General features: G+C 52.5%; 5 protein-coding genes and 1 non-coding gene across 6 annotated transcripts; 2 read left to right on the top strand and 4 right to left on the bottom strand.

The window, feature by feature from the left end:
• Positions 1-2,261: 2,261 nt before the first annotated feature.
• J4E93_009611 (uncharacterized protein) lies at positions 2,262-3,094 on the bottom strand (the record flags this gene model as incomplete). The annotated part of the gene is made up of 2 exons (XM_049347500.1): positions 2,262-2,930; positions 3,005-3,094. The coding sequence occupies 2 exons, from the start codon at positions 3,092-3,094 to the stop codon at positions 2,262-2,264; spliced, it is 759 nt and encodes a 252-aa protein (XP_049195267.1).
• Positions 3,095-3,571: 477 nt separating this feature from the next.
• J4E93_009610 (uncharacterized protein) lies at positions 3,572-4,703 on the bottom strand (the record flags this gene model as incomplete). The annotated part of the gene is made up of 2 exons (XM_049347499.1): positions 3,572-3,965; positions 4,021-4,703. The coding sequence occupies 2 exons, from the start codon at positions 4,701-4,703 to the stop codon at positions 3,572-3,574; spliced, it is 1,077 nt and encodes a 358-aa protein (XP_049195266.1).
• Positions 4,704-6,087: 1,384 nt separating this feature from the next.
• Positions 6,088-7,393, top strand: J4E93_009609 (uncharacterized protein; the record flags this gene model as incomplete). The annotated part of the gene is made up of 2 exons (XM_049347498.1): positions 6,088-6,093; positions 6,224-7,393. The coding sequence occupies 2 exons, from the start codon at positions 6,088-6,090 to the stop codon at positions 7,391-7,393; spliced, it is 1,176 nt and encodes a 391-aa protein (XP_049195265.1).
• A 4,469-nt stretch (positions 7,394-11,862) lies between these two features.
• On the bottom strand, positions 11,863-13,916 carry J4E93_009608 (uncharacterized protein; the record flags this gene model as incomplete). Its single annotated transcript, XM_049347497.1, has 2 exons — positions 11,863-12,453; positions 12,504-13,916. 2 exons carry the CDS (start codon positions 13,914-13,916, stop codon positions 11,863-11,865), a joined length of 2,004 nt encoding a protein of 667 aa, XP_049195264.1.
• Positions 13,917-15,677: 1,761 nt separating this feature from the next.
• Positions 15,678-15,761, bottom strand: J4E93_009607. The gene has a single exon. It is a non-coding gene; the product is annotated as a tRNA-Thr (tRNA).
• Positions 15,762-16,395: 634 nt separating this feature from the next.
• On the top strand, positions 16,396-18,279 carry J4E93_009606 (uncharacterized protein; the record flags this gene model as incomplete). The annotated part of the gene is made up of 1 exon (XM_049347496.1): positions 16,396-18,279. One exon carries the CDS (start codon positions 16,396-16,398, stop codon positions 18,277-18,279), a length of 1,884 nt encoding a protein of 627 aa, XP_049195263.1.
• Between the last annotated feature and the right edge of the window lie 2,421 nt (positions 18,280-20,700).

Genomic DNA, 20,700 nt, shown 5'->3' with positions numbered 1-20,700 from the left:
ACGCCCACCCACACCGGCGGCCACGTCGCGTCAGCTTGTAGGGACAGGCCTCGCGCGGCGCCTCTGACCACGGGCTCAACACGAATTCGCATAACGATTGCAGGCAACGCCAGTTTCATCCGGGGCGGAAGGCTTGGCGAGTGGGTGGTCCAGGTTGCGTGTGTCAATTGCATTTCTGGCCAGAGATAAGAGAACCGCGTCGCCCAATCAGCTGCCGCCTCGGAGATCGAGCGCGCTAGCCGCTTTAGGTGCCGCATCTTCGCCGGCCGTCGCGACGCGTTCTCACCAACGCCACCCCGTCCCTGGCCATCTGTTTATGCGATTCACATACGTTGTGTGCGATAAGACGACCACGGCGGTTTGCTGCCATCCTCCTCGTGTCTAGTGCATCTCACCCCAGGTCTCGCGACACCGAGGCACCGCAGTCGGGCGAACATCGGGCGCCCAACGACGATTCGACACCCAATCTTTTGGGTTTTTTGGTCTTGCCGTTGCGACACGGCGCTACTGAGCGCACGCCCTGCAGAAGGCCCGCGGCGTGCAAAATCCGGCTGTGGTTGAGCAGATCGAGACACCCGTCCGACCGGCCATCGTCTGTGGTTCTTCAACTGACCGCGGCCACTGTCGTACCGTATCTTACCGCATCCAGTAACGAGTCTCCACAAGGGCAGCAGCTAACCTCGTCAAACGCCCAAACTGGGACTATTTTCGAACCAGCTCAGAGTTATTTCCAACGAGCCAGGCAACATGCCGGAGCGCGAAGATTGTGAGACCCTGGTTCCCGATGCCCGTGTCCGCATACTCTGAGGCGAGCTCGACCTGGATACGCCTGCCAGCAGCTTACTCTGAGAGTGGGAGGCATCTCAGAAGCAATCAAACCTTCGTCTTTCTTTGCATCTACGCGCTGACACGAAACAACATCAACTGGCCTGACCAGCTGAAGCCGTTGTGTTCTTTTGCACCACGACCCGTGCGGCGTGGCATGCAGTAGGGCTCAGCTGCATGTCAGCCTCCCGTACCCGTCCGGCAACCCTTGGCGGCAAACTGTCGCGAAAGCATGTGAGTGTCCCCAGAAGCGAGGCGGTGGGTCTCAAGGCCGCCGTGGTGGGCTCGTGGAGAGGTCGATACTGTGGCACACGTCTGGCGTGGGGAAACTGGAATTGGACACAGCAGCATCGTTGGCTCGCACGCGACCAGCCACTTTCCACATATTTCGCATCCTTGATTGGCATTCCGCGCGATCTTTATTGACGGGTGGGATTGTACTTGTTTATCTCGACGTATCGCATGTTGTGCAATTCAAGCACGTTTCGTAGGATGCGAAAACCCGCCGGGCCAATGGCTGCACTCCGAAGCCGGAGCCCTGACTACGCGTTTGGAGTAACCTGGGAGCGGATCATTGGTGCATCACGCCCTATCAATTCTCCGACGGGCTTGTCTTGCTGACCTTAGAGTGGATGTCTTGTACAGATAGCTTGGTGTAAGAGCGAGTCAGCTTGGCTACTCTTTCTGTTCCTTCGTTGACGTGTGCCTCTTCACTACCATGCTGGGCAATACTGTTGGCGGGACGGGATCTCGACTAGAGACGGCGACCTGTGGCAGACGACGCAGCGAGTGCGCCACCGATGCTGTCACTGTTTATTCATTCGAGATACACGAATCGGCTGATCTGCTTGGTACCTGCGCGTGGCTGGGAACAGTCGCGATCTTACATGGCTCAAAAATGTTTTCAGAGCATACCTCACGCCCTATTCAGCGCCCTCCACGGACTTGTGCAACGGAAGTAAGCTTGCGGTTGCTCAAACCTCATCCGTCAGGCTAGCGACAGCAAACACGCCGAAGATATACACAGTGCACAACCTCTATGTCGCACAAAGGTCAAATGAGTCTCGACGTAGCACATGCAGCATCCGAGTCTCACGATCATTTCGCCGCTCTTTGCCAGGCCGTTTCTTTGGAACACTACAGAGATGAGCACATCAGGAATAGAAAGTCGTTGTTTTAACTGGCCATGCATATAGTTTCCATAGTGAAGCTCTATGCGGTCAGCTTACAACACCGCCGGAATTGTCAATCCCAAGCCTGAAACTCTAAGCGCCTATAGTCCCGAGAACGCATGTTCCTCTACGGACAAGACATTCTCCTCAGTCACAATAGACTCTTCGGTGCTTCTCAGCGCAACGCACCATTCCCCCTTTAAACATGCCCAGTCCAACCCTGCTCAACAAGTCCTCCTCCTTCCCAACTACCCACACCCTCCCCTACACAGAAGACCCCCCATCAATCGAAATATTCTGCCCCGTAATACTCCTACTAAGCGCCAGCACCCTAACCTGCTCCGCACAATCCTCCACCGTCGCCAACCTTTTCAACTTCGTATTCTGAATCGCCGCCTCCCTTTTCTTCTCCGGAAACTTCAATCCCCATTCCGTAAGCAACATACCAGGACTAATACTATTCACCCTTATCCTCGGCGCAAGAATAACAGCCAAGCTCTTCGCAAGATGTATCTGCGCCGCTTTCGTCACAGCATACGGCACGCTGCTCCCACTGGGCTTGACTCCCGCTACACTTGCTGTGGAGATGAATGTGCCTTCGGTGGAGGCTAAGGCGTCTTTTGCGGCGTAGGCGAGCCACATGTGCGTTTTTACGTTCATGGTGAAGCACTTGTCCCAGTCTTCGTCGTTTATCTGTTGCTCGATGTCGGTGAAGGTGGTCATGCGCGTCCAGCCGGCGTTTGAGACGACGACGTCGAGGCGGCCCATTGTTGAGATGGTTTCTTGGACGAGGTTTTGGACGGAGGGCTTCGAGGACATGTCGGCTTGGATGAGGTGGAAACGGGGGGTGCATGAGGAGGAGGGGCCGGGGATGGAGGAGAGCTCTTTCATCAGGGTGTTGGCTCGGTCGGAGTTTGAGGAGTAGTTTATTACCTGGGTATATTCTTTAGTTGATGTACTTGGTCGCGGTATATGCCAGACATGTGACTGTAGGTTTGTATACATACTACGCGGAAGTCTGGTGCGAATACGCGTGCTATCTGCGCGCCCAGACCTGCTGAGCTGGCGGTGATGAGTGCAACTTTTGTGGTCGCCATTTTGTTTTCTTATTTGGATGGAATCAACGCAGTGAGATTGGGACAATGACGGGAGTATAACAGAGCGACTGCTCCATATGTATCACCGCGGGGTGGACGCGGGGTTCCGCCATTGGACGCGGGTGCGGAACCATTCCGATGTGGACCCCTCCACCTATCTTTGTTCTCCAATGTCTTCCGCTTCATCTTCTACCGCGTGCGATACGCGTCACATATGGTCCACAACTCTTTCCTCGTTAAGCTTGACCGCAGCCTTACAGTGTTGTGTTATTAGTGTTCAGGATTAAAAATGACAAGCCCTGGAGGGCAATGGCAGAGATGTTTACCTGGACCTCGAATGGAATCTAACGCCACCTGACGCATTCGCATTCACCTCTGTCGCTGAGCTCCCATCCACTTCGATTCCGGCAAGCGCTATAAGAGCTCATCTATTGCCGTAGGACTCGCCTTCACGTCTGGCCAAACAGACATGATCCATCAGCGAGAGAACACACACCCCATTCTTTTCGCTCTCAACTCATCTCTCGTATCCCGCATCTCGGCATCGCCCTTCCCCACAAGCCCAGAAGGACCAAGTTCGTGAATCCGATATCCTTCTGGATGATATCGTTTGTCGCCTGGGACGACACCCCCAACTAGCCGCAGTAATAACGCGTTTGGACCCCACCTCTTCATGAACGACGGCTTGACGTACCACGGCCTGTCAATATATTGACCAACATTGACGCGGCCAGTGCGCTCGTCGATTTCTGTGAACCAGTCCGGGCGTAGGAAGTACGGGCGAGGGAGGAAGAAGTTTCGGAGCAAGAACTTGCGAATCTCAACTAATAGGTCAAGAGCTTGGTAGTACATAGCAGGGGGTTTCGGTATGCTGGTATTGGTCAGCAACGTGGGTCAAGTAAGTGAGAGCTCCATCTTCCACTCACTTCATCGCTTTCCGCAAGCGCGGCTCGAGTAACATATGTGCTATGGTAAAGCTGAAAGGCTTGAGAGCGGAAGGTACGTTGAATAGGGCGACATCGAAAGTACCACGACCAAGTGTTGCGTTCGTATCAGCAGGCACCATATTTTGAGCCTCATATGCCAGACTCCACGCTTCTACCTCCTCGAGCCAATGGAATCCGTCACGCCATCCTTGACCCGCAGAAGGTAGAGTGTCGTATGATATCTTCATCGCCTCACCCATATCCTTCCAGTAGACACCCATGGCGCATCTCTCGAAGTCCGTCACAGTACGCCACTCGTATCTGGCAGTCCATCTGATAGGTTCAAGAACGAAGAGGCTGAGCGTATACAACATATCGTTATTGGATATCTTCCCCGCTTTGATATACCGAGCATGGAGATAGTTCATACGCGCTATGCCACAGATGGCGCGTTCGGAATCAGGTTTGTTGATGATCGCCTCGGTCATGATAGTAGCAGTATCAGCAGCTCGTTTTGATGCTGTTTCCGGGCAGGACAATTGTCCTGTTGCGACAAGCAGCTTCGAAATACTGGGGATGCCATAGGTTTTGAAGAGGGCGAAGAATGTGGATGTGTGGAAGATGATTGGGAATTCGAGTTCAGTGAGGGAAACGTGTACTGAATGCGCATCTTTAACAGTCATACGACTCCATGAAGAGCGGTCGGGGTACTGGGTTATTTGTCAGCCTTGCGGGATTGGAAGTGTTGATAGTATTGCTTTTACATTCAAGCGGTGAGTGAGGCCATCGCGACGCCTATACCGGAGAGTGCGAACAAGAAGCCAGTAGGCACTGAGGACGCTGAGTATCCAGAAACTAAGACTTGATGGAAGACGCAGCGTATTTGTGTGACTTGATGACGTCGAGTTTGTGGTTTGAACTGTGTATATCTCCGACATCGTAGATTAGTTCTGTAGTTCAATACCAGACACGACTGAGTTTGAGGAAGCTGAGGTTTACAATGCAAATGATGTTCAGCCGTACTTAACTAAGTACGGTAGCGGCGGTTGGTGCACTTGTGGGTGGAGGCTGAGGCACAGTTGCGCTAAGCCAGCCTAGGAAAAGTGGCACGCCGTACGTTCCTACTGTGCGTCCTCGGGGACCGCGCGCGGACTGCAATTGAATCATGTACGACGGCAATTGTCTCCAGTAGAAAACAAAACCTTCGAATATCCACGCTCGGCCGCTGCGATTAGAGGTGTTGACTCATTCCTATCCTGGGACTCAATTCACCCTCCGTTTCGTCAATCATATCTAGAACTATACACGCGATGTTCAGACCTCAGTTATTGTTCGAAAAATGCCTTTCGTATCCTAAATCCCATTCCACTTCCCGTCAAGACATGTTCTTTTGTCTCCGCGCCTCACACGTAGTGAAGGTGAGATGTGGCGGCTGACTACAACCTCGCAAGGGTCCACATTTCGTTCCTTCCAATGAGTCGACCTTCCGAGAAGGATATCGAGACTTCCACCTCCACCTTTCGTCCTCAGTTGTGTCCTCTATCTCGACACCCGCATACTACCCTTCTCCGATTACGATCGTGTTAGGAGATGAGTTCCCGGTCCACGAGGAACGTTTGTTCCGCGGCGAACGACGAACAGTCTAGATCGCAGGCTACCAGCGATAGCGCGGCCATTAAGCCATCGGGTCTGAACGCATAAACCAAAGATAATTCCAGATAAATCTACGCCCGATCTCACCGGTTTTGCCCAGCTCATTGACCCGTCTGGATCTATTGGACGCGGCCTTCGCGGGGTGCAGTGAAGGACGATCAGGCTGACCAACGGGATCACCGATGCCACAAGGCTGAGAATGCTGTTGAACTGACAACTCATGAGTGCATGCAGACCCCGCGTCTTGTAATAAGTGACAGCGCATGTGTTTTGAGCCTCATTTTGGGAGAAGTTGTCGTGATGGGTTAAAGGGAGGTGTTTCGTCTGGATTCTCGCAGGTATCAACAGGCGTCCTTTGGTGTTAGCAAAATATGTCTGTTAGCGATAACTCTACCTTGGACGTGTCGCATGACAATGATGGTCTGGGCGGATATGCGTATGGTACGGGAGACTTAGCTGTCAGTCCTGAAGAGGTCTCGTAAGTTACATATCACCACCGAGTTTCAGTATGGCGCTGATAGTGTCTTGCAGCCCCTATGCAACCACTCAGATGGTTTCACTGGAAGTTGGGCCAGAAGCGACCCGCTTCCTCGTCCACGACAGTGTCTTGAGCCGTAGCGAAGTCCTTGCCGCAAAGTCCTATCCACTGGCCTTCGTCAAGCAATCCGTGCTTCTCCCGGAACTGGATCTAAACACAGCGCACACTCTCGTACACTACTTGTATACCGGCAAATACCAGAGCCTCAACACACTGGCGTCATCCGACAAGGTCATACCCGAAGTCTACAAGCTTGGCGCGGGTGTATACTGCGCTGCCGCTCGCTACAAGCTACCAGGCCTTGCCGAGCTGGCTCAAAACAAGCTCAAGTCTCTAGACGAAGAGATGAGCATCTTCGATATCCTCACTGTAGCGAGAGACCATGCATTTCCCTTGCTACCGGAAGATGATCTGTGGTATCCGAGCTATGTTGAACAGTCGCTCAACAATGCCATGGCGGACGATCCGGAGCCGTTCCGAAAGCCGGACTTCATTACGACGGTGGAGGGTAACAGCAGGCTTCTGCAACTCGTCTGGAAGACTGTGATGAGCAACTACGCTCGAGCGCCTGCGACGCCAGTCGTCAGTAACGAAGAAGCCACTACTCCAACAGCTGAGCTTGTGCCGGAGCTGCATGAGCCGGTCAGTGGTGAAGAAGTCGTTTCTTCGACTGCGCCACCCAAGGATGAAGCCGTAGAAGAAACCATTACGAAAGCAATGCCAGCATATGTTCAAAAGGATAGTGTTGCTGAGGCCCCAGTTGTAAACTACGCGATCGTTTCGAAGCCCACTGAAGAAGTCGCACCGAAGCTTGAAGAAGCTCAGCCAGAAAAGCCAGCAACGCTCGAGCCCTTCACGGACGAGCTCGACTTCAAGTCCTCAAAGACGTACCAGCAGATGGGTAACAGGAAGCCAGAACCAGTCAATACAAGTGACAAAGTCCCAGAGACGATCAAAGCACCCGTTCACGTGCGTTCAGACTCGGTGATGCAGGTCGAGCAGCCCGTAGTCGCTTCCACTGATGAGAAGACGAAGACCGATGGTGTTGCGCAAGCGGAAGAAGGGACTGAGCGAGCACTTGCTGATTTGGAAGAATTGGAAGCACTTGGAGCACAAGGAAAGAAGAAGAACAAGAAGAGGGGTAAGAAATCAAAGCAGTTTCCTTTCGAGCCTATCTTGTAGGGTCAGTAGATGCGGAGAACAGTGTTGGCAAAGCCCGGATCGCTTAGAGATAACCAGCTTTATAAAGCTATCGCACACGTATAAGTTATCCAACCTTATCTTACTGTTTAACTGTCATCTGCTTGGATAGCCATGCTCGTGGTTGCGGATCTGAAGCAGCTGTAAGAAGGTACCTAGGTAAGACCAGCGGCGTGTCAGTGCCGTCGTGCGGATGCGATGCCAAAGGTGTATATGTCGGAAGGAGCAAAGATCATTTGGAGTTTTGCGCTACACGACGCGGTGTGGCGCCGATGTGGACGCGCTCCAGCGGATCAATAGCCCAAAACCGGGGGAAATTAAACAGCTACCTCGTAGAGGTGTACGGTGCCTAAAGTTCAGTCAAATCTAGGCATTCTATGTTGATGGAGACGGCAGGACACCCGTTGCTTGTTACATTGTACGGGCCTGGAGGTGATGCGATTGACAAGACCCCTCCTTCGTCAGCGGATTAGCCAGAACGCACGGTCCCAAGCGTGCTAGAGTGGGCCCACCCTTCCAAGGTTGTTATTCTGCCTTCTGCCTAAATTGCTCGTCAGCAAACTTTGTAGAGCTACAACAACATCTCCGGCACGTCCTCACAATGTCTGGCGCAGCTAGTCAGGGTGACTAAATCTTCCATTACGAGCACGATATTGACGACCACGATGCGGAAGGCGGCGTGTTACCTCGGGACATTGGACGCTGGCGCCATAAACTTCCTCACCCGATCATCAGCAAGGTCGAAAACCTCTAACCAGCGAGATTGAAGAAAACAAGATCGGTGCGTCTGGGTGAACGCTATGAGATTACATATGCCTTATTGTGCATTTAAATCATACATTTCGATAGATCTAACGATTCTAGGGTCACTTCCATACGAAAGTTTCAAGCATCAATATTCGGGCCTGCCCTCTCCTCCGACTCTCGACGAGGAAGGGTCATATCTGCCGGGCGAAAATAACATACGCAGACTTTCACAATAATCCCAAATTTCACGCTGGTATTCCGCAAACCAACGCCAACACTTTACCCATGCTACTTGCCAGACGCCATTCAACCCGCACAACAAGCTGGAATCTAGTACTTGTAGTCCTCAAGTCACCATCTCTTATGCCAATCAACAGCTCGACACGACCCGAGTCTCTACCACTGCCTTCCGTATACTCGACTAGAAGACCGTGAAATTCGAGGCCCCTGTCTCAACCGGAGGATTGATGTGTATTCATCTTGCTGATACCGTCGAACGTCTGCGATGTCAACCCAACTCGATGTGGCCGATTTAGAACGGATGGCTGCGAGCTCCTCGTCTATATTGCATTAGTCGTTGCATTGAGCAGATAGCCATCGCGCGCTACTTGCCATCCATGAGTATTCTGCGCCATTTTGACAACCCCCAACGGCCGGACAATTCAAGACGTCGCTTGCACACCAGTCCTACTGCAGAGAGAGACACCATGACAAACAAGGTGACGAGGGCGAAGATGGCTTCTCGAGACCATGGCTGGTTGTCCTCAGTGGCCGGAGTAAGCCGAGTCACTGGCAACGGTCAGTATGATAACGCTACATGTTACAGCATCTCTTCAGAAGTGTATATAGGAGGAGCCCATGGTAATATGAGCTAGAACTCAAAAGGTATGCAGAGATTATACGTACAGTTTGTCGCCATATCTTCGTAGAGTGCCCTGCAACGTAGGATATGGTGATGAAAACGATAAATGAGCAGCGATGTCTACAAGCGTATGACTTTCTGTGAACTGATGGATCCCGAATCCTAGGATGAGTGTCGAGATTGAATTAGCAATGAAGTAGTAAGAGTGTAGAGGTGGCATTGTCAATGCTTGCAGCTGTGTTTGCCGGCGATACTGTCCTCAGCCAATTGCGAGGTACTTTGGATGATTCACGCTCTAAGTGGTTGGTCGACTCGAGCTGATTGGCAGGCTGATCGACTAGCGGAGCAGGGGGTGAAGAGAAAAGCAACAAGACAAGTTTTCGTTGATCAAGCAGGGTGATTTCTCATTCTCCAGTGTATACCTGACAAGTCGTAATTATGTGTGTGGGAGAAGAAGTTTTGCTGAACTCTCGAGGTCTGCTTGAAATGTGAGCAGAAATCCATGTCTTCTAGGATCACCGATTAGAGAGATATAGAAAGGCCTCGCTTGAATGCCCATAAGTACGCTCGCTTAGACTGCTCTCACGCACTCTCATGCACTGTAGCCTGATCTTATTCTAGGGTTTACAGTTTGACACGGACTTCTCTTGCTTAACGCTTCCCGGGTTTGGCCCGCCACATCACCCGCAGCCTCCTACCGGTATGTGTTCGATGACATTCGATGGCGTTTAGTCTTGCACCAAGGCTGAACACTAGAAGCAATGTCTTCAGAACCTTGCGGCTGACTGAATTCGACGAGGCAGTGCAGATGGTGATGCGTCTACGCCAAACAGCATACCGTGAGTACCAGACGCCGGCTCAATAGCTTCCCAGCCTTATCAGTAAATCTACAAGACTCTCGAGAGTTTAGACCTATAGATTAAGTCAATCTGTGAGGCTACAGGTAGCGACATGCGACATAGATGTTGCAACGGCAAAGCGCGGCGTTACCCGCAAAATTTGACCGATCCATGGTCTTACACCTAAGCAGGTAGGGCGTACGATTTATAATAATGGATTTATTTGTATACTACGCGCATCCTAACTAAAGTCTACAAATGTGTAAAAGGAAAGGAATATGATCATCGTCGCCTCGCGCCTCACTGCCTCCAACTGACAGCGACGCGTTGTAAAAGCTCGAGCCCAAGCAATAGATCGTACACTTTGCCATTTCCGGCCGTCTGGCCTGCGCCTGCTCAGGTAATCTGCATCATCACACACGTCTGTCATTTACTCGGCTCGACGCTCGCAATAACCGTGGTCCGCGCGTCATTCGGAGTACTGAAGTATAAGTATCCTGCTGATACCGCCGAACGGCCTCGATGTCAATCCAACCGGAAGCCATCGACCTAGCGCGGAGTGATGCAAGTTCTTCCTCTACATAGTGTCAGCATTACTGAACAAGCCAGGTAGTGGTTTGATGCATACCATCCACGTCTCTTCTTTGCGATCTGTACCGCATCCACGAGTTTGAAGTCCTCAAGCGGTTCTTGAATGCCAAACCCAGACCAGACAGTAGTACCATGACAAACAAGGTGACTAGAGCGAAGACGGCTTCTTTGGACCATGCATGATCCTTTTCGACAACGATATCGGTGGTAGTATGTGTCCCTGTACGAGGTTAGCATATCCTACAGACATGACCTACCCCAACCCCTCTAAAGGCAATGCCACAGCCTCGTCGCAACGAATATTAAATCTAAGGAGATGCTGCAATGGTACGTACTGTTCGCAAACATAGCTTTGGGCTAACTGGAGGGTACAAATCGCAGCTGTTGAGGAGCGAGATGGTATAGACCGAGGCACGAAACGCAGAGCATGAAACAGAAGGGTATTGCCGATAAGTAGTACACATTAACTTCAACGATGGAGTACAGTAGTGCTTGCGAACAAAAGGGTGTGGATTGAAGCAAGAGGGAGAGGGAAATGGACTACTTGATACACTGGAGGAATGAGTTGGGCGTTGTCGAAATAATGAACGGTGGAAAGTGAGACAGACATTAGAGCAGTGGCCAACGTTGAAGTGGGTTAAAACAAACGGTAAGAACTGGTGAAAGCTGATTCGACAGAGCGGGAGGCTGTGGTAACTAATGCAACCTAAACTCAACGATTGGTCTAAACTTCGGCTCGTGCGCATCCTGCATGAGCTGTCATCACCGTCCACCTCAAACACGATTACTCACGTGACGAGAAGCCACACAGGAACTCAGCCTCAAAGACAGCAAGCAGCATTTTGTGCACTCATTTCATTCCCTATCCAAATATTCATTCTCAAAGAATCCCTTACCTCTCCCTACCCACAGCGACCCGGCACTTGCAGCAGTAGAGTAAACTCATATTGCACCAGGCGCTCAAGAGGCAAATGGAAAGAAGGTACATGCCATGGCTCAAACCAGCCCATCCGAAACCCTCCCAGCGGACAGGTAACATTCAACTTCCATACATAAAAAAATATCCTCAAGACATTATCGACTAAAGTATCTCGCCTCGCCTGCTCCAGTGACCAGCCTCGATAGGTGAGGTTGGGGACGGTTGATGCGAGGCTACAGGGGGTATAAGCATCGAAAAGCAAAGAGGTCTAGTAGTGACTGGCCTTCCATTGCATATCTGCAATGGAAGGAGCCACTACAAAGAATCGAAGCCAAGCGAAGGGAACAGGGTAAACAACGAATTCACAAGGAACCGCGTACCGCTAGTTGGAAAGATTTCACAAAAGGAAATAGCGAAAAAATATCAATCAAAGATCAAGAAACCGCTCAAACGTTCCTCATAAAAGCACCAGTCTAGAATCAAACGTTCTTGTTTACATAGCCATACCAGGGACCGGCTTCCGGGCGGGAATAGGAACGGGTCCGTTGGGGGTAATGGCGTTGGGGTTCATGGGGCTGGGACCGGGTGCTGGACCTCGTCGTGGGTTGCCGGCCTGGCTCGCGGAGTTGGATCGTGGACGCCCGCCCATTTGGGGTGGGGGTGCCATCTGGGGTCCGCCGCCGTAGGGGCCGGGAGACATGGAGCGGGGTGGGCCGGCGTAGGGCGCGTTGCTGTTGGAGCGGCCGCGGGGAGGTCCTTGTTGAGGAGCGTTGCTGTTGGATCGCATGCGAGGGCCTTGTTGCATTTGCGGGGAGGGCATTTGCTGGGGCGACATCTGGCGAGGGGACATTTGACGGGGACCGGGGCTGCCTTGCGGCATGTTGGGTGAGTTCATGCCAGGCGATTGGGGACGTTGCTGAGGACCGCCTGGACCCATGGCTGGGCGGATGGGTGGGCCGCGCATGTTGCCTGGTGGTGGAGGACCGTTGCGAGGAGGGCCGTTACGGGGCTTGACCGGGTGCTTGGAGAGACATGTGCGAGGAACGACACCTTGCTGCGAGCGGTCCATGCGGATGCAGAGAGCCTAGAAAGAATTAGTCATTTCGTCAAGTTATGGGGAACAGTCAAACTTACCCATCCATCATCGTACTCGTGGAGCATGCGAACCAGCTGACCAGCGTGGAGATCGAGTTCATCTTGCATGGAAGGCTTGAAGTCAAGTTGAACACGGTGGACGTTGTTAGGACCAGGACCCATGGCAGGGCTCTGGGGACGACCACCAGCCATAGCGCCAGCAACAGGAAGAGGACCAGCAGGAGCTGGGCCAGGGGACGCAGGGATGTCTTCAGTCCAAGCCGGGCTCGGGGGAACGCTTCCGTTGTTGGCGGCGACAGTTGGCGGGAGAGGAAGCTCAGAGGTAGGAGGAGGGATCGTAGACATGGCAACAGCATTAGAATCAGCGGTAGCGATAGCTGGAGCTGGGTTGGCGAAGTCAGAGCTGGGCTTCGAAGAATGCATAGCGGAGGCCATGGGCGAAGCATTAGGAGGCGAGTCGGGGATGGAGGCTTGCTGAGTATCCACCGCAGCGTTGTTGCCAAAGGGGTTCGCCGAAGGGGGACCAGATTGGGTCTCAGGGTCCTTGAATGGGTCGGCAGCGGTAGCGTTGGCGGCACCACGTCGCTCCCAGGCGCTGGTAGGACGCTCAGCGGATGCTGAAGGCGAGAGGTTACGGTTCTGTGATTGAGCAGCAGCACCACCGGCGGCAGCAGCGACATTGAGCAAGTTTCCTCCACTCTTTCGCTGCTCGTTAAATGCTGGGTCGAACTGGGTGACTGGGCGCAGGCTAAGGCGGGGTGCAGTTGAAGCGGTACGAGCAGAACGGATGCTGCCTGCCGGAGCAGCGCCAGCGATGATTTGAGGAGGCGGCGGTGCTGGTGCGTTGTACATCTCAGTCTTCTCGTTCTGAGCAGCAGCGGCGGCCATTTGCTTCTTCTTGCGACGGTACAGGAGCAAGATACCAGTGAGAATGGCACACAAGACCAGAAGTATACCGAGGGCAAGACCTGCCTTCGCACCGGTGGACATGCCTTCCTCAGCGTCTGCAGCAGCGGCTGAAGAAGAGGATGCTGTAGCTGAAATGGTCGCGGCTGTGGCAGATGCGAGACCTGCGATCGACGAGGCGGGACTGGGCGTTGGGGACTTGGTCGCTACCATAAGGGTGGAGGCAGGCTTGAGCGGGCTCTTCGCAGTTGAGGTCTCCTCCACGATTAGATCATCGTCGTCCTGGGTAGACGACGGCTTCCTGGCGGTTGTGGTGGGCTTTTCGGGCTTGGCAGTCTCCTCCGGCTCGTCCTCTTCCTCAGTTTTCGTCTCGCGAGCGCGAGTAGCAGGCGCGGGCAACGCGATTCCTGGATTCTTGGTCGGCTCCGGTCGTCCATCCTCTCCTACAGTCACGGCGACGACCGCCGTGACAATCTCGACGGGGCCGTCGTCGCGTTGCCGTCGCACAAGATGCGATCCGGCGTGTTGGTGCGCCATGGCGTGCATTGTGGCGTATCAAAAGGTCGATTCGGGGATTGATAGATTATGTTTTATGGTGTTTATGGTTCTCGGGAGAACTCCGCCGTCAACTCTACAGTAACCAGCTCTTGCGTTCGAGGTTCCGTTTGGTGCGTGATTACGTATGACGCGCAGTCTAGAATTCCTTGAATGAAGTCGGCTCGTTGTAAGGAATGTGGTGTTCGACGGGCGCACGGGGGTGGATGTCGTGTATTGGGTGAACTAGGCACTAGACAGAAAAGAGTGTAACTATGGTTATGTGGTAAAGAGTGAAATGCGACAGGTAGCGCTTGATGAAAGAAGGACAAGACGACAACCTGGCCGCAGGAGTACGTGATGTCGTGAGAGGAATTAGAGAGGCGGCGTGGAGGTGAAGGAGCGTCGGCGCAGGACGCGGCAGAGACCAGGAAACAAACGGCAGAGCGCCAACCAAGCTCGAAACGCCCGCGTGCCTGGCAAGGCCGAACCGTGAGAGCTGATCCGTGCAGCCGTACATCTTGCCGTGATGCGCGTTAGCCTGAGGTTAGGTCCAGGTACCCGTGAATGATGATTGGGTCTCCCATCTAATTTCCTGGGGGTGTTAGGCGCTCGAGCTATTTTCTGCCTCAGCCTCGCGTTGGTTCGCAGATGGCGGTGCACTCCCCCTTATCGAGGGTGACTATCGGCGCGTTTGATATGGCGACATGGGCTTGGGGAGCTAGATGTCATCATAGTTATTGTGTGGTGGCCGATGCGCATTGTTCGCATGTGCTCTCGCGGCGTACGACCGCTCCATCCAATATAGCTCATCGACGCGCCCAGTCAGCGTAAGCAGATCGAAAGAGCAGCGATATGGCGACCCAAGGAATATCCTGCACATCCGGTAATTACCTGCAGATGGCAGATGCAAGCCTGGGTGTCTCGTGCATGGAGGTTGCTTTCCTCGGCCGGTACCCGTCGAGTCGCAATTTCGCTGCTCATCAAAGCTGCATAACAACACGGCAGAGCCCGGTCGATGACAGCATGCCTGCGCTAGGCGGTTGTATGTTTGCGACGATTATCTCAGGTCGCGTGCCCTTCGCATCGTGTCGAAGCGTCTTTGAAATCTCAGGGCGAAGGAGTGCAGTGGCAAAAGTAATTCGCAGTGGAAATTGTCAGGTGTGGCATTAACAACAAGGGAAGACCCGTGTTGCGCAATATCGGTTGTTGAAGACACGGCATGCCCGGTTCTGTGTTTATCGTGGATTCCACGGTTATCATCAGATGTGTTTTGTATACGTTCTTGCGCATCGTATAGCTGTGGTATCCAGGTGGACGCATGGAATGATAGTGCAAAATAACCCATTGAAATGCCGCCTTCAAGCAGAGTGGTTTCTGCGTACCGTTGCCAAAAGATGTTGTACTATAATGATCAGGCCGAAGTCTCCCTCTCTTTTCCACAGTCGTGGCAATGAGAAGCAGCCCTCCGGTGGTGGCCCCCAAAAAGCATACAAGACGGGGAAGGTACCCGATGTTACCACTGGAAAGACAAAATAGAAAAACGCTCTGCTGCGAGCATGAACTGCACGTTCGTCTCTGGCGCACTGTCAGCACCTCATTGCCAAAAAGAAATGCCTGCTACCAGAGTTGGATTTTCGCAGGATTTGGCTATAACTTCGATCTACTTCTACAACCACGTCGACGCGAGCAAAAAGGATGCCACCGCGTCGACGACGACGGTGTATGCTGTGCCTGCTACCAGAATTGAACCTTCACGGCACGTCAGCGCCCTGTCCTCGGTGCGACTCGAATGGGTGTACTTACTGGCGACCTCGTCATTACTAGTGACGCGCTCTACCACTGAGCTAAGCAGGCGGATGTTGGTGTTGATTGATGATGACTAAGACAGAAATGCTACTTATGTAGTCATGGAAAACGTTAGGGACGACAGGTCGATGGGATGCAAAGTGAGACTGCAATTGTTGGAGTAATTAGTCGTGTTCTCCACATAGGTGGGCTCGTGGATACGGGGTTTCGATGCGGCGGTCCAACTAGCGCGACGGCTGCCGAAATAGCCCCAGAGGAATACCACGGTGGTGGAACGGTGATATGCGAAACGCGGAATACACATCAGTCTGACTGAAGTAGATGGTGCGAAACCATATAGGCGTTCTCGTGAGGCTTTGGCATGTGAAGCCTGCAGCTGGTGGGGACAGAGCCTCCAGAGAACCGGAGCTTGGGCGCAGATAAGTGGGGCGCGCTAAACGATGCGCTATCGGCGTGCAGTCACCGATTCCATAGCTTCTTCGCATTCTGTCTTTTCAGAATCCCGCATCATGCAATCGACGCCTATAACGCCATTCCGCGGCCTTTGAAGAATCTCCATCGCAATCGCGACTTCATCTTGTGCTGTTGTGGACCCAAAATACGCTGCACCGCGCCTTCCTCGAACTGTTACTCAAGCTTTCACTCAGGGTCCGGGCACATCTGTCGATCGAATCTTCTTTTGATGGCCAGCGCTGCTCCCATTCAGAACAGGCCATACCGCTCACACAAAGTACCGGCCTGTACGCGATGTCGTTCGCGCAAAATCCGATGTCACATCGACATTCCCGGAGAGCCATGTCTGTCATGCCGGGAAAGACGCCTCAAGTGCCAGTATGTCGAAAGTTCAACAACCAGCTCTCCTACAGAAGAGGGTCCAGATCGACGGCCCTCCAAGCGGCGACGGCACAGCGAGCCTGAGGAAGGTCCTTCTCGGCCTCGCTCAGCACCCATCTTACATAAAACCAACAACAATCCTTCCGCATCCATCATGCTTGCGCCGCATTTCGCTGAAGACATAGACATCTTCAACCGACATATTTCGCAGCACCGAAAAGCAGAGGGTGAAGTGGAGTCTTCCAACTACCAGACGCTTCTACATGATGCGAAAGATCCAGTGGTGTACCTCACAGTCCCAAGGTTTCGGACTGGATTACCACCCAACAGCGGCTGCGGTAGAGAACAGCTGGAGATTGTTGAGCAGATAATGGGACCTTTCAAACGAGAAGTGGTCGAGCTGTACTTCAACCACATCCACTACCATTTTCCCATCCTAGATGAGGAGATGTGTGAGATGCTGCGGACAGGGCAATACGGCAGAGTACCAAACAATTTGATGTGTGTCATCTTCGCACTTGCATCGCCGCACTGGGCCAAATCAGACACCCTGAAGATGCACCCCAAACCAAACTCATACTACGTTTGGAACAAGGCTATCTCAGCGACTCTGGAGGACTTTCTCAGCCCTGGAATGTCTACTATACAAGCAGCTGTGCTCGATCAGGTTGGCCGGCCCTCAGTCTCTATCATCGGCAATATCACTCTTTGTGGCCGGACAGTGTCTCTTGCACAGACATTTGGATTACACCGAGACCCATCAAAGTGGAACATTACGGAGAATGAAAAGTCGGTGCGAATGCGACTCTGGTGGTGTGTTTTGATCACCGACCAGTGGTCTAGTGTCGCATATGGTGCACCACCATATGTATCGAAAGGCTACTACGACGTGCCGCGACCGACTGTCAGCTCACTCATTGGCACCAAGGCGACCTCGCAGCAGAAGCAGACTACCACCTGCTTCATACATCTATGCTCTTTGACGGAGCTGCTGGCCGAAATCCTGCCTTTTGTCTACCAGATTAGTCCGGATCGAATCCAACTCGCCCGGGAGATCGGTCGCTTCAAGCACGAGCTAGACGATCTGGAATCACAGCTTCCGGAATGGCTCCCTCTCCCAAACCGTCCGGGTACACCTATGCTATGGCTTTCCTTTCTCTCGATAAGGCTTGTTCTCGCCCGTCTCATCTTCCGCGCAGCTGTCCTCGATGGAGATGGTAGTATAGGGCGAAGTCGGATGGATCAGTTGCGCATCGCATCATCAGCAGTCCTCGACTTCATATTGACCATGGGCGAAACACAGTTCCTCGACTTTTGGCTGCCCTATGCGACTCATCTCTTGGTGCATGCAATCACTGTGTCGCTTCGCTGCACTGTCGAGACTCAAGATCCTGAGATACGAAACACATGCGTCGCGCGCCTCGAGCGCGTTATTGCGCATATTCAGCATGCGCGAGACAACTACGACTGGGATCTCGCAAACTATTGCTTAGAGCGCTGCGCCGATCCCGTGTCGAAGATCGCATCTCTAAACGCACGCGAGGCGCCACAGCCATCCGAGACGGAGCTTACCAGCGTTGCGCCTAATGGCAATGGGATCGATGTGCCGGTGATGCCTAATTTTGACGATGCGACATTCTTGTTGTCTGATATACTGGATCCAAATGCGTTCGATTTCTCCTGGGATGCGCTGTGGGATACGCCATCTGGTATGACCAACTTCTCGTTATAGAAATCGTCGTGTTTTGTCACTTCCATGAATTTGGGCGACACATATTCATTGCACACGATAGAAAGTATGAAAATCACCTTTCGTGCATGTGCGTAAGCCTGCATCTACCCCGCCTAGAGTCCGCCTCACTCCACAAGCGCTGCTGTGCCGCATTCTCCTGGAATGCACAGATTCACGTCACGTCCTCACGATCCAATTTTTCATCAATATGCTAAGAAATTGAGCCTCCCCATACACCGACGTTACAAATCCTGATCAAAATGGTCTCTGACGCAGAAGCTGAACAGACCAACCAGGAGCATGGTTCGCTCCAACCATTGGACGCACAGCCGGAGTGTAAGATCTGCAGGAACATACTTGAATACACCAACGGAACTGACCCAGATCCTAACGAACTCACACTGGGCATAGCCGAAGACCTCCTACGAAGTCAATGTTCTCATGTGGCGTTGTTCCAAGACTGGTTGCGCGACGTCCTCAAGGGTGATCCAGATTGCGCGAAATCCCTCTTGTCAATCGAGAGAGATGAGGAATGTGAATTTATATATTTCCTGTTGCAATCTTCACCTGGAGAGGATGGGAGCTACTACACGTCGGGTCTTGTCGGGTTACTTCGCATGCCCACGGTGCCCGACCATCCTGGATTAATGCGAGCTGTAGATACTCAATGGGTCGATGTGAGCTTGTTGAAACAGTGGATAAGAACATACGACGCAGAACACGGACATGGATGCAGGCAGTCATCTTGGCTTAGGCACCTTGAGCCTACGAGACCTCAATACCTCGTTGATACATTGGAGATGTGTGTCGTTAAGGGTGATCGGGTCGAAGCGGAATACATCGCATTGAGTTACCAATGGAGCCAGATAAAGACGCTTCGAAACACAACTAAGGTCCGTGAAAGACTTCTTAAGCCGTCTTCACTTTCAGAATGGGATCTCGTTTGTTCCATTCCACAAACAATCCGCGACGCTTTCGGCGTTGTCCGATTACTAGGTTATAGGTACCTCTGGGTGGATGCTTTGTGCGTGGTGAGTACCCATACCTACGTATCTATCATCTAGTGCAAGAAGAGCAATAGTTGACCTGGTTTAGGTACAGGATGACCATGCTGAACTCGCTGCTGAACTGCGTCGAATGCACCTTGTCTACAACTCTGCTAGCTTCACCATCGTTGCTGCCGACGGAATCGACGCAAGCTATGGGCTACGTGGACTAGAAGGCTTGACTGCCGCAAGAAATCATCCTCAAAAATTGATACCGCTCATCGGATCCGAGCGGATGGCGATGCTCCACCCTTCGTCGCACTATGAGAACTCTCATAACCAAGGTGCCTATCAAACGAGGGCTTGGACATTCCAGGAGTATAATTTCTCACTCCGGAGATTAGTCTTCCACATGGATGCCGTCGAATGGCATTGCAACCATATTCATACACGCGAGGATCTGATCGAGAGAGTACCCGAGCCTGTAGACGACGACGACGATGACATGCGGCCGCTGTCATCCCCGGTTTCCACGGTCCCTCAAAAGCTTGCAACTGAATTACCAACGCCTCTTTTACTGGCCAATTTGGTCAATGCCTTTAACGTACGTAATCTAAGCTTTTCAGAGGACGCATTTCCGGCATTTGCCGGCATTCAAAGTCTGCTCGAACAATTTTATCAGCCTGGTTTTTTGTACGGACTTCCGGAGTTCTGGTTCGAGCTTGCGTTGTCTTGGATTCCTGACGGCGATTTGGAACGGCGTGTAGCTTCAGGCTCAAAATATCCTACTGGAAATTCCTACCGATTGCCGAGCTGGTCCTGGATCGGCTGGACCGGAAAGATATACTTTCCTGATGATGAAGTCGGCTTTGGTGGCCGATTCAGTGGCACCTTTACAGAACCCGTCACTAAGTGGTATGCTCTTGCTCAGCCTACCTCTCTTGATCGGAGACCGATCGCGTCAGCATGGCATGAATACCTTTCAATGACGATAGAGGGTCACTCCGTCACTCTACCGCAAGGATGGCAACAACGAAATGATTCAAAACTAGGAATTGTGTTCAGCCATACTCGTAGACCACGCTTGAAGCTTCTATATCCATTCCCTGTACCGGAGCCTTGCTCTACGAGTGTCAGCATATTCGTCCCACAGACCGCATACCTCGCCACCCAAACAAGCCGAGCGTTCTTATATGGCAAAACCGTGGACAACGGGCCATACAACTTTAGGTCAGGATATCACCTTCTGTGGTTACGATCAACGCACGATCAGACCGTCGGATTTCTACATCTCAACAACGCAGATCAAGAATCCCTCTTCGGACGGGCGTTCAGCACTTCTTCGGCCCCCAATCCTTTAGAGCTTGTAGCAATAAGTAAAGGAGTGTCCAGGGCCCTGTTCCCTCCGGAATTGGACTGGGAAGTTGAGTGGGAA

The sequence above is a fragment of the Alternaria ventricosa genome (genome assembly GCF_023758065.1).
Source record: "Alternaria ventricosa strain BMP 2768 chromosome Unknown scaffold_23, whole genome shotgun sequence".
Classification (NCBI taxonomy): Eukaryota; Fungi; Ascomycota; class Dothideomycetes; order Pleosporales; family Pleosporaceae; genus Alternaria; species Alternaria ventricosa.
This window is presented reverse-complemented; position numbering and strand designations above follow the sequence as displayed.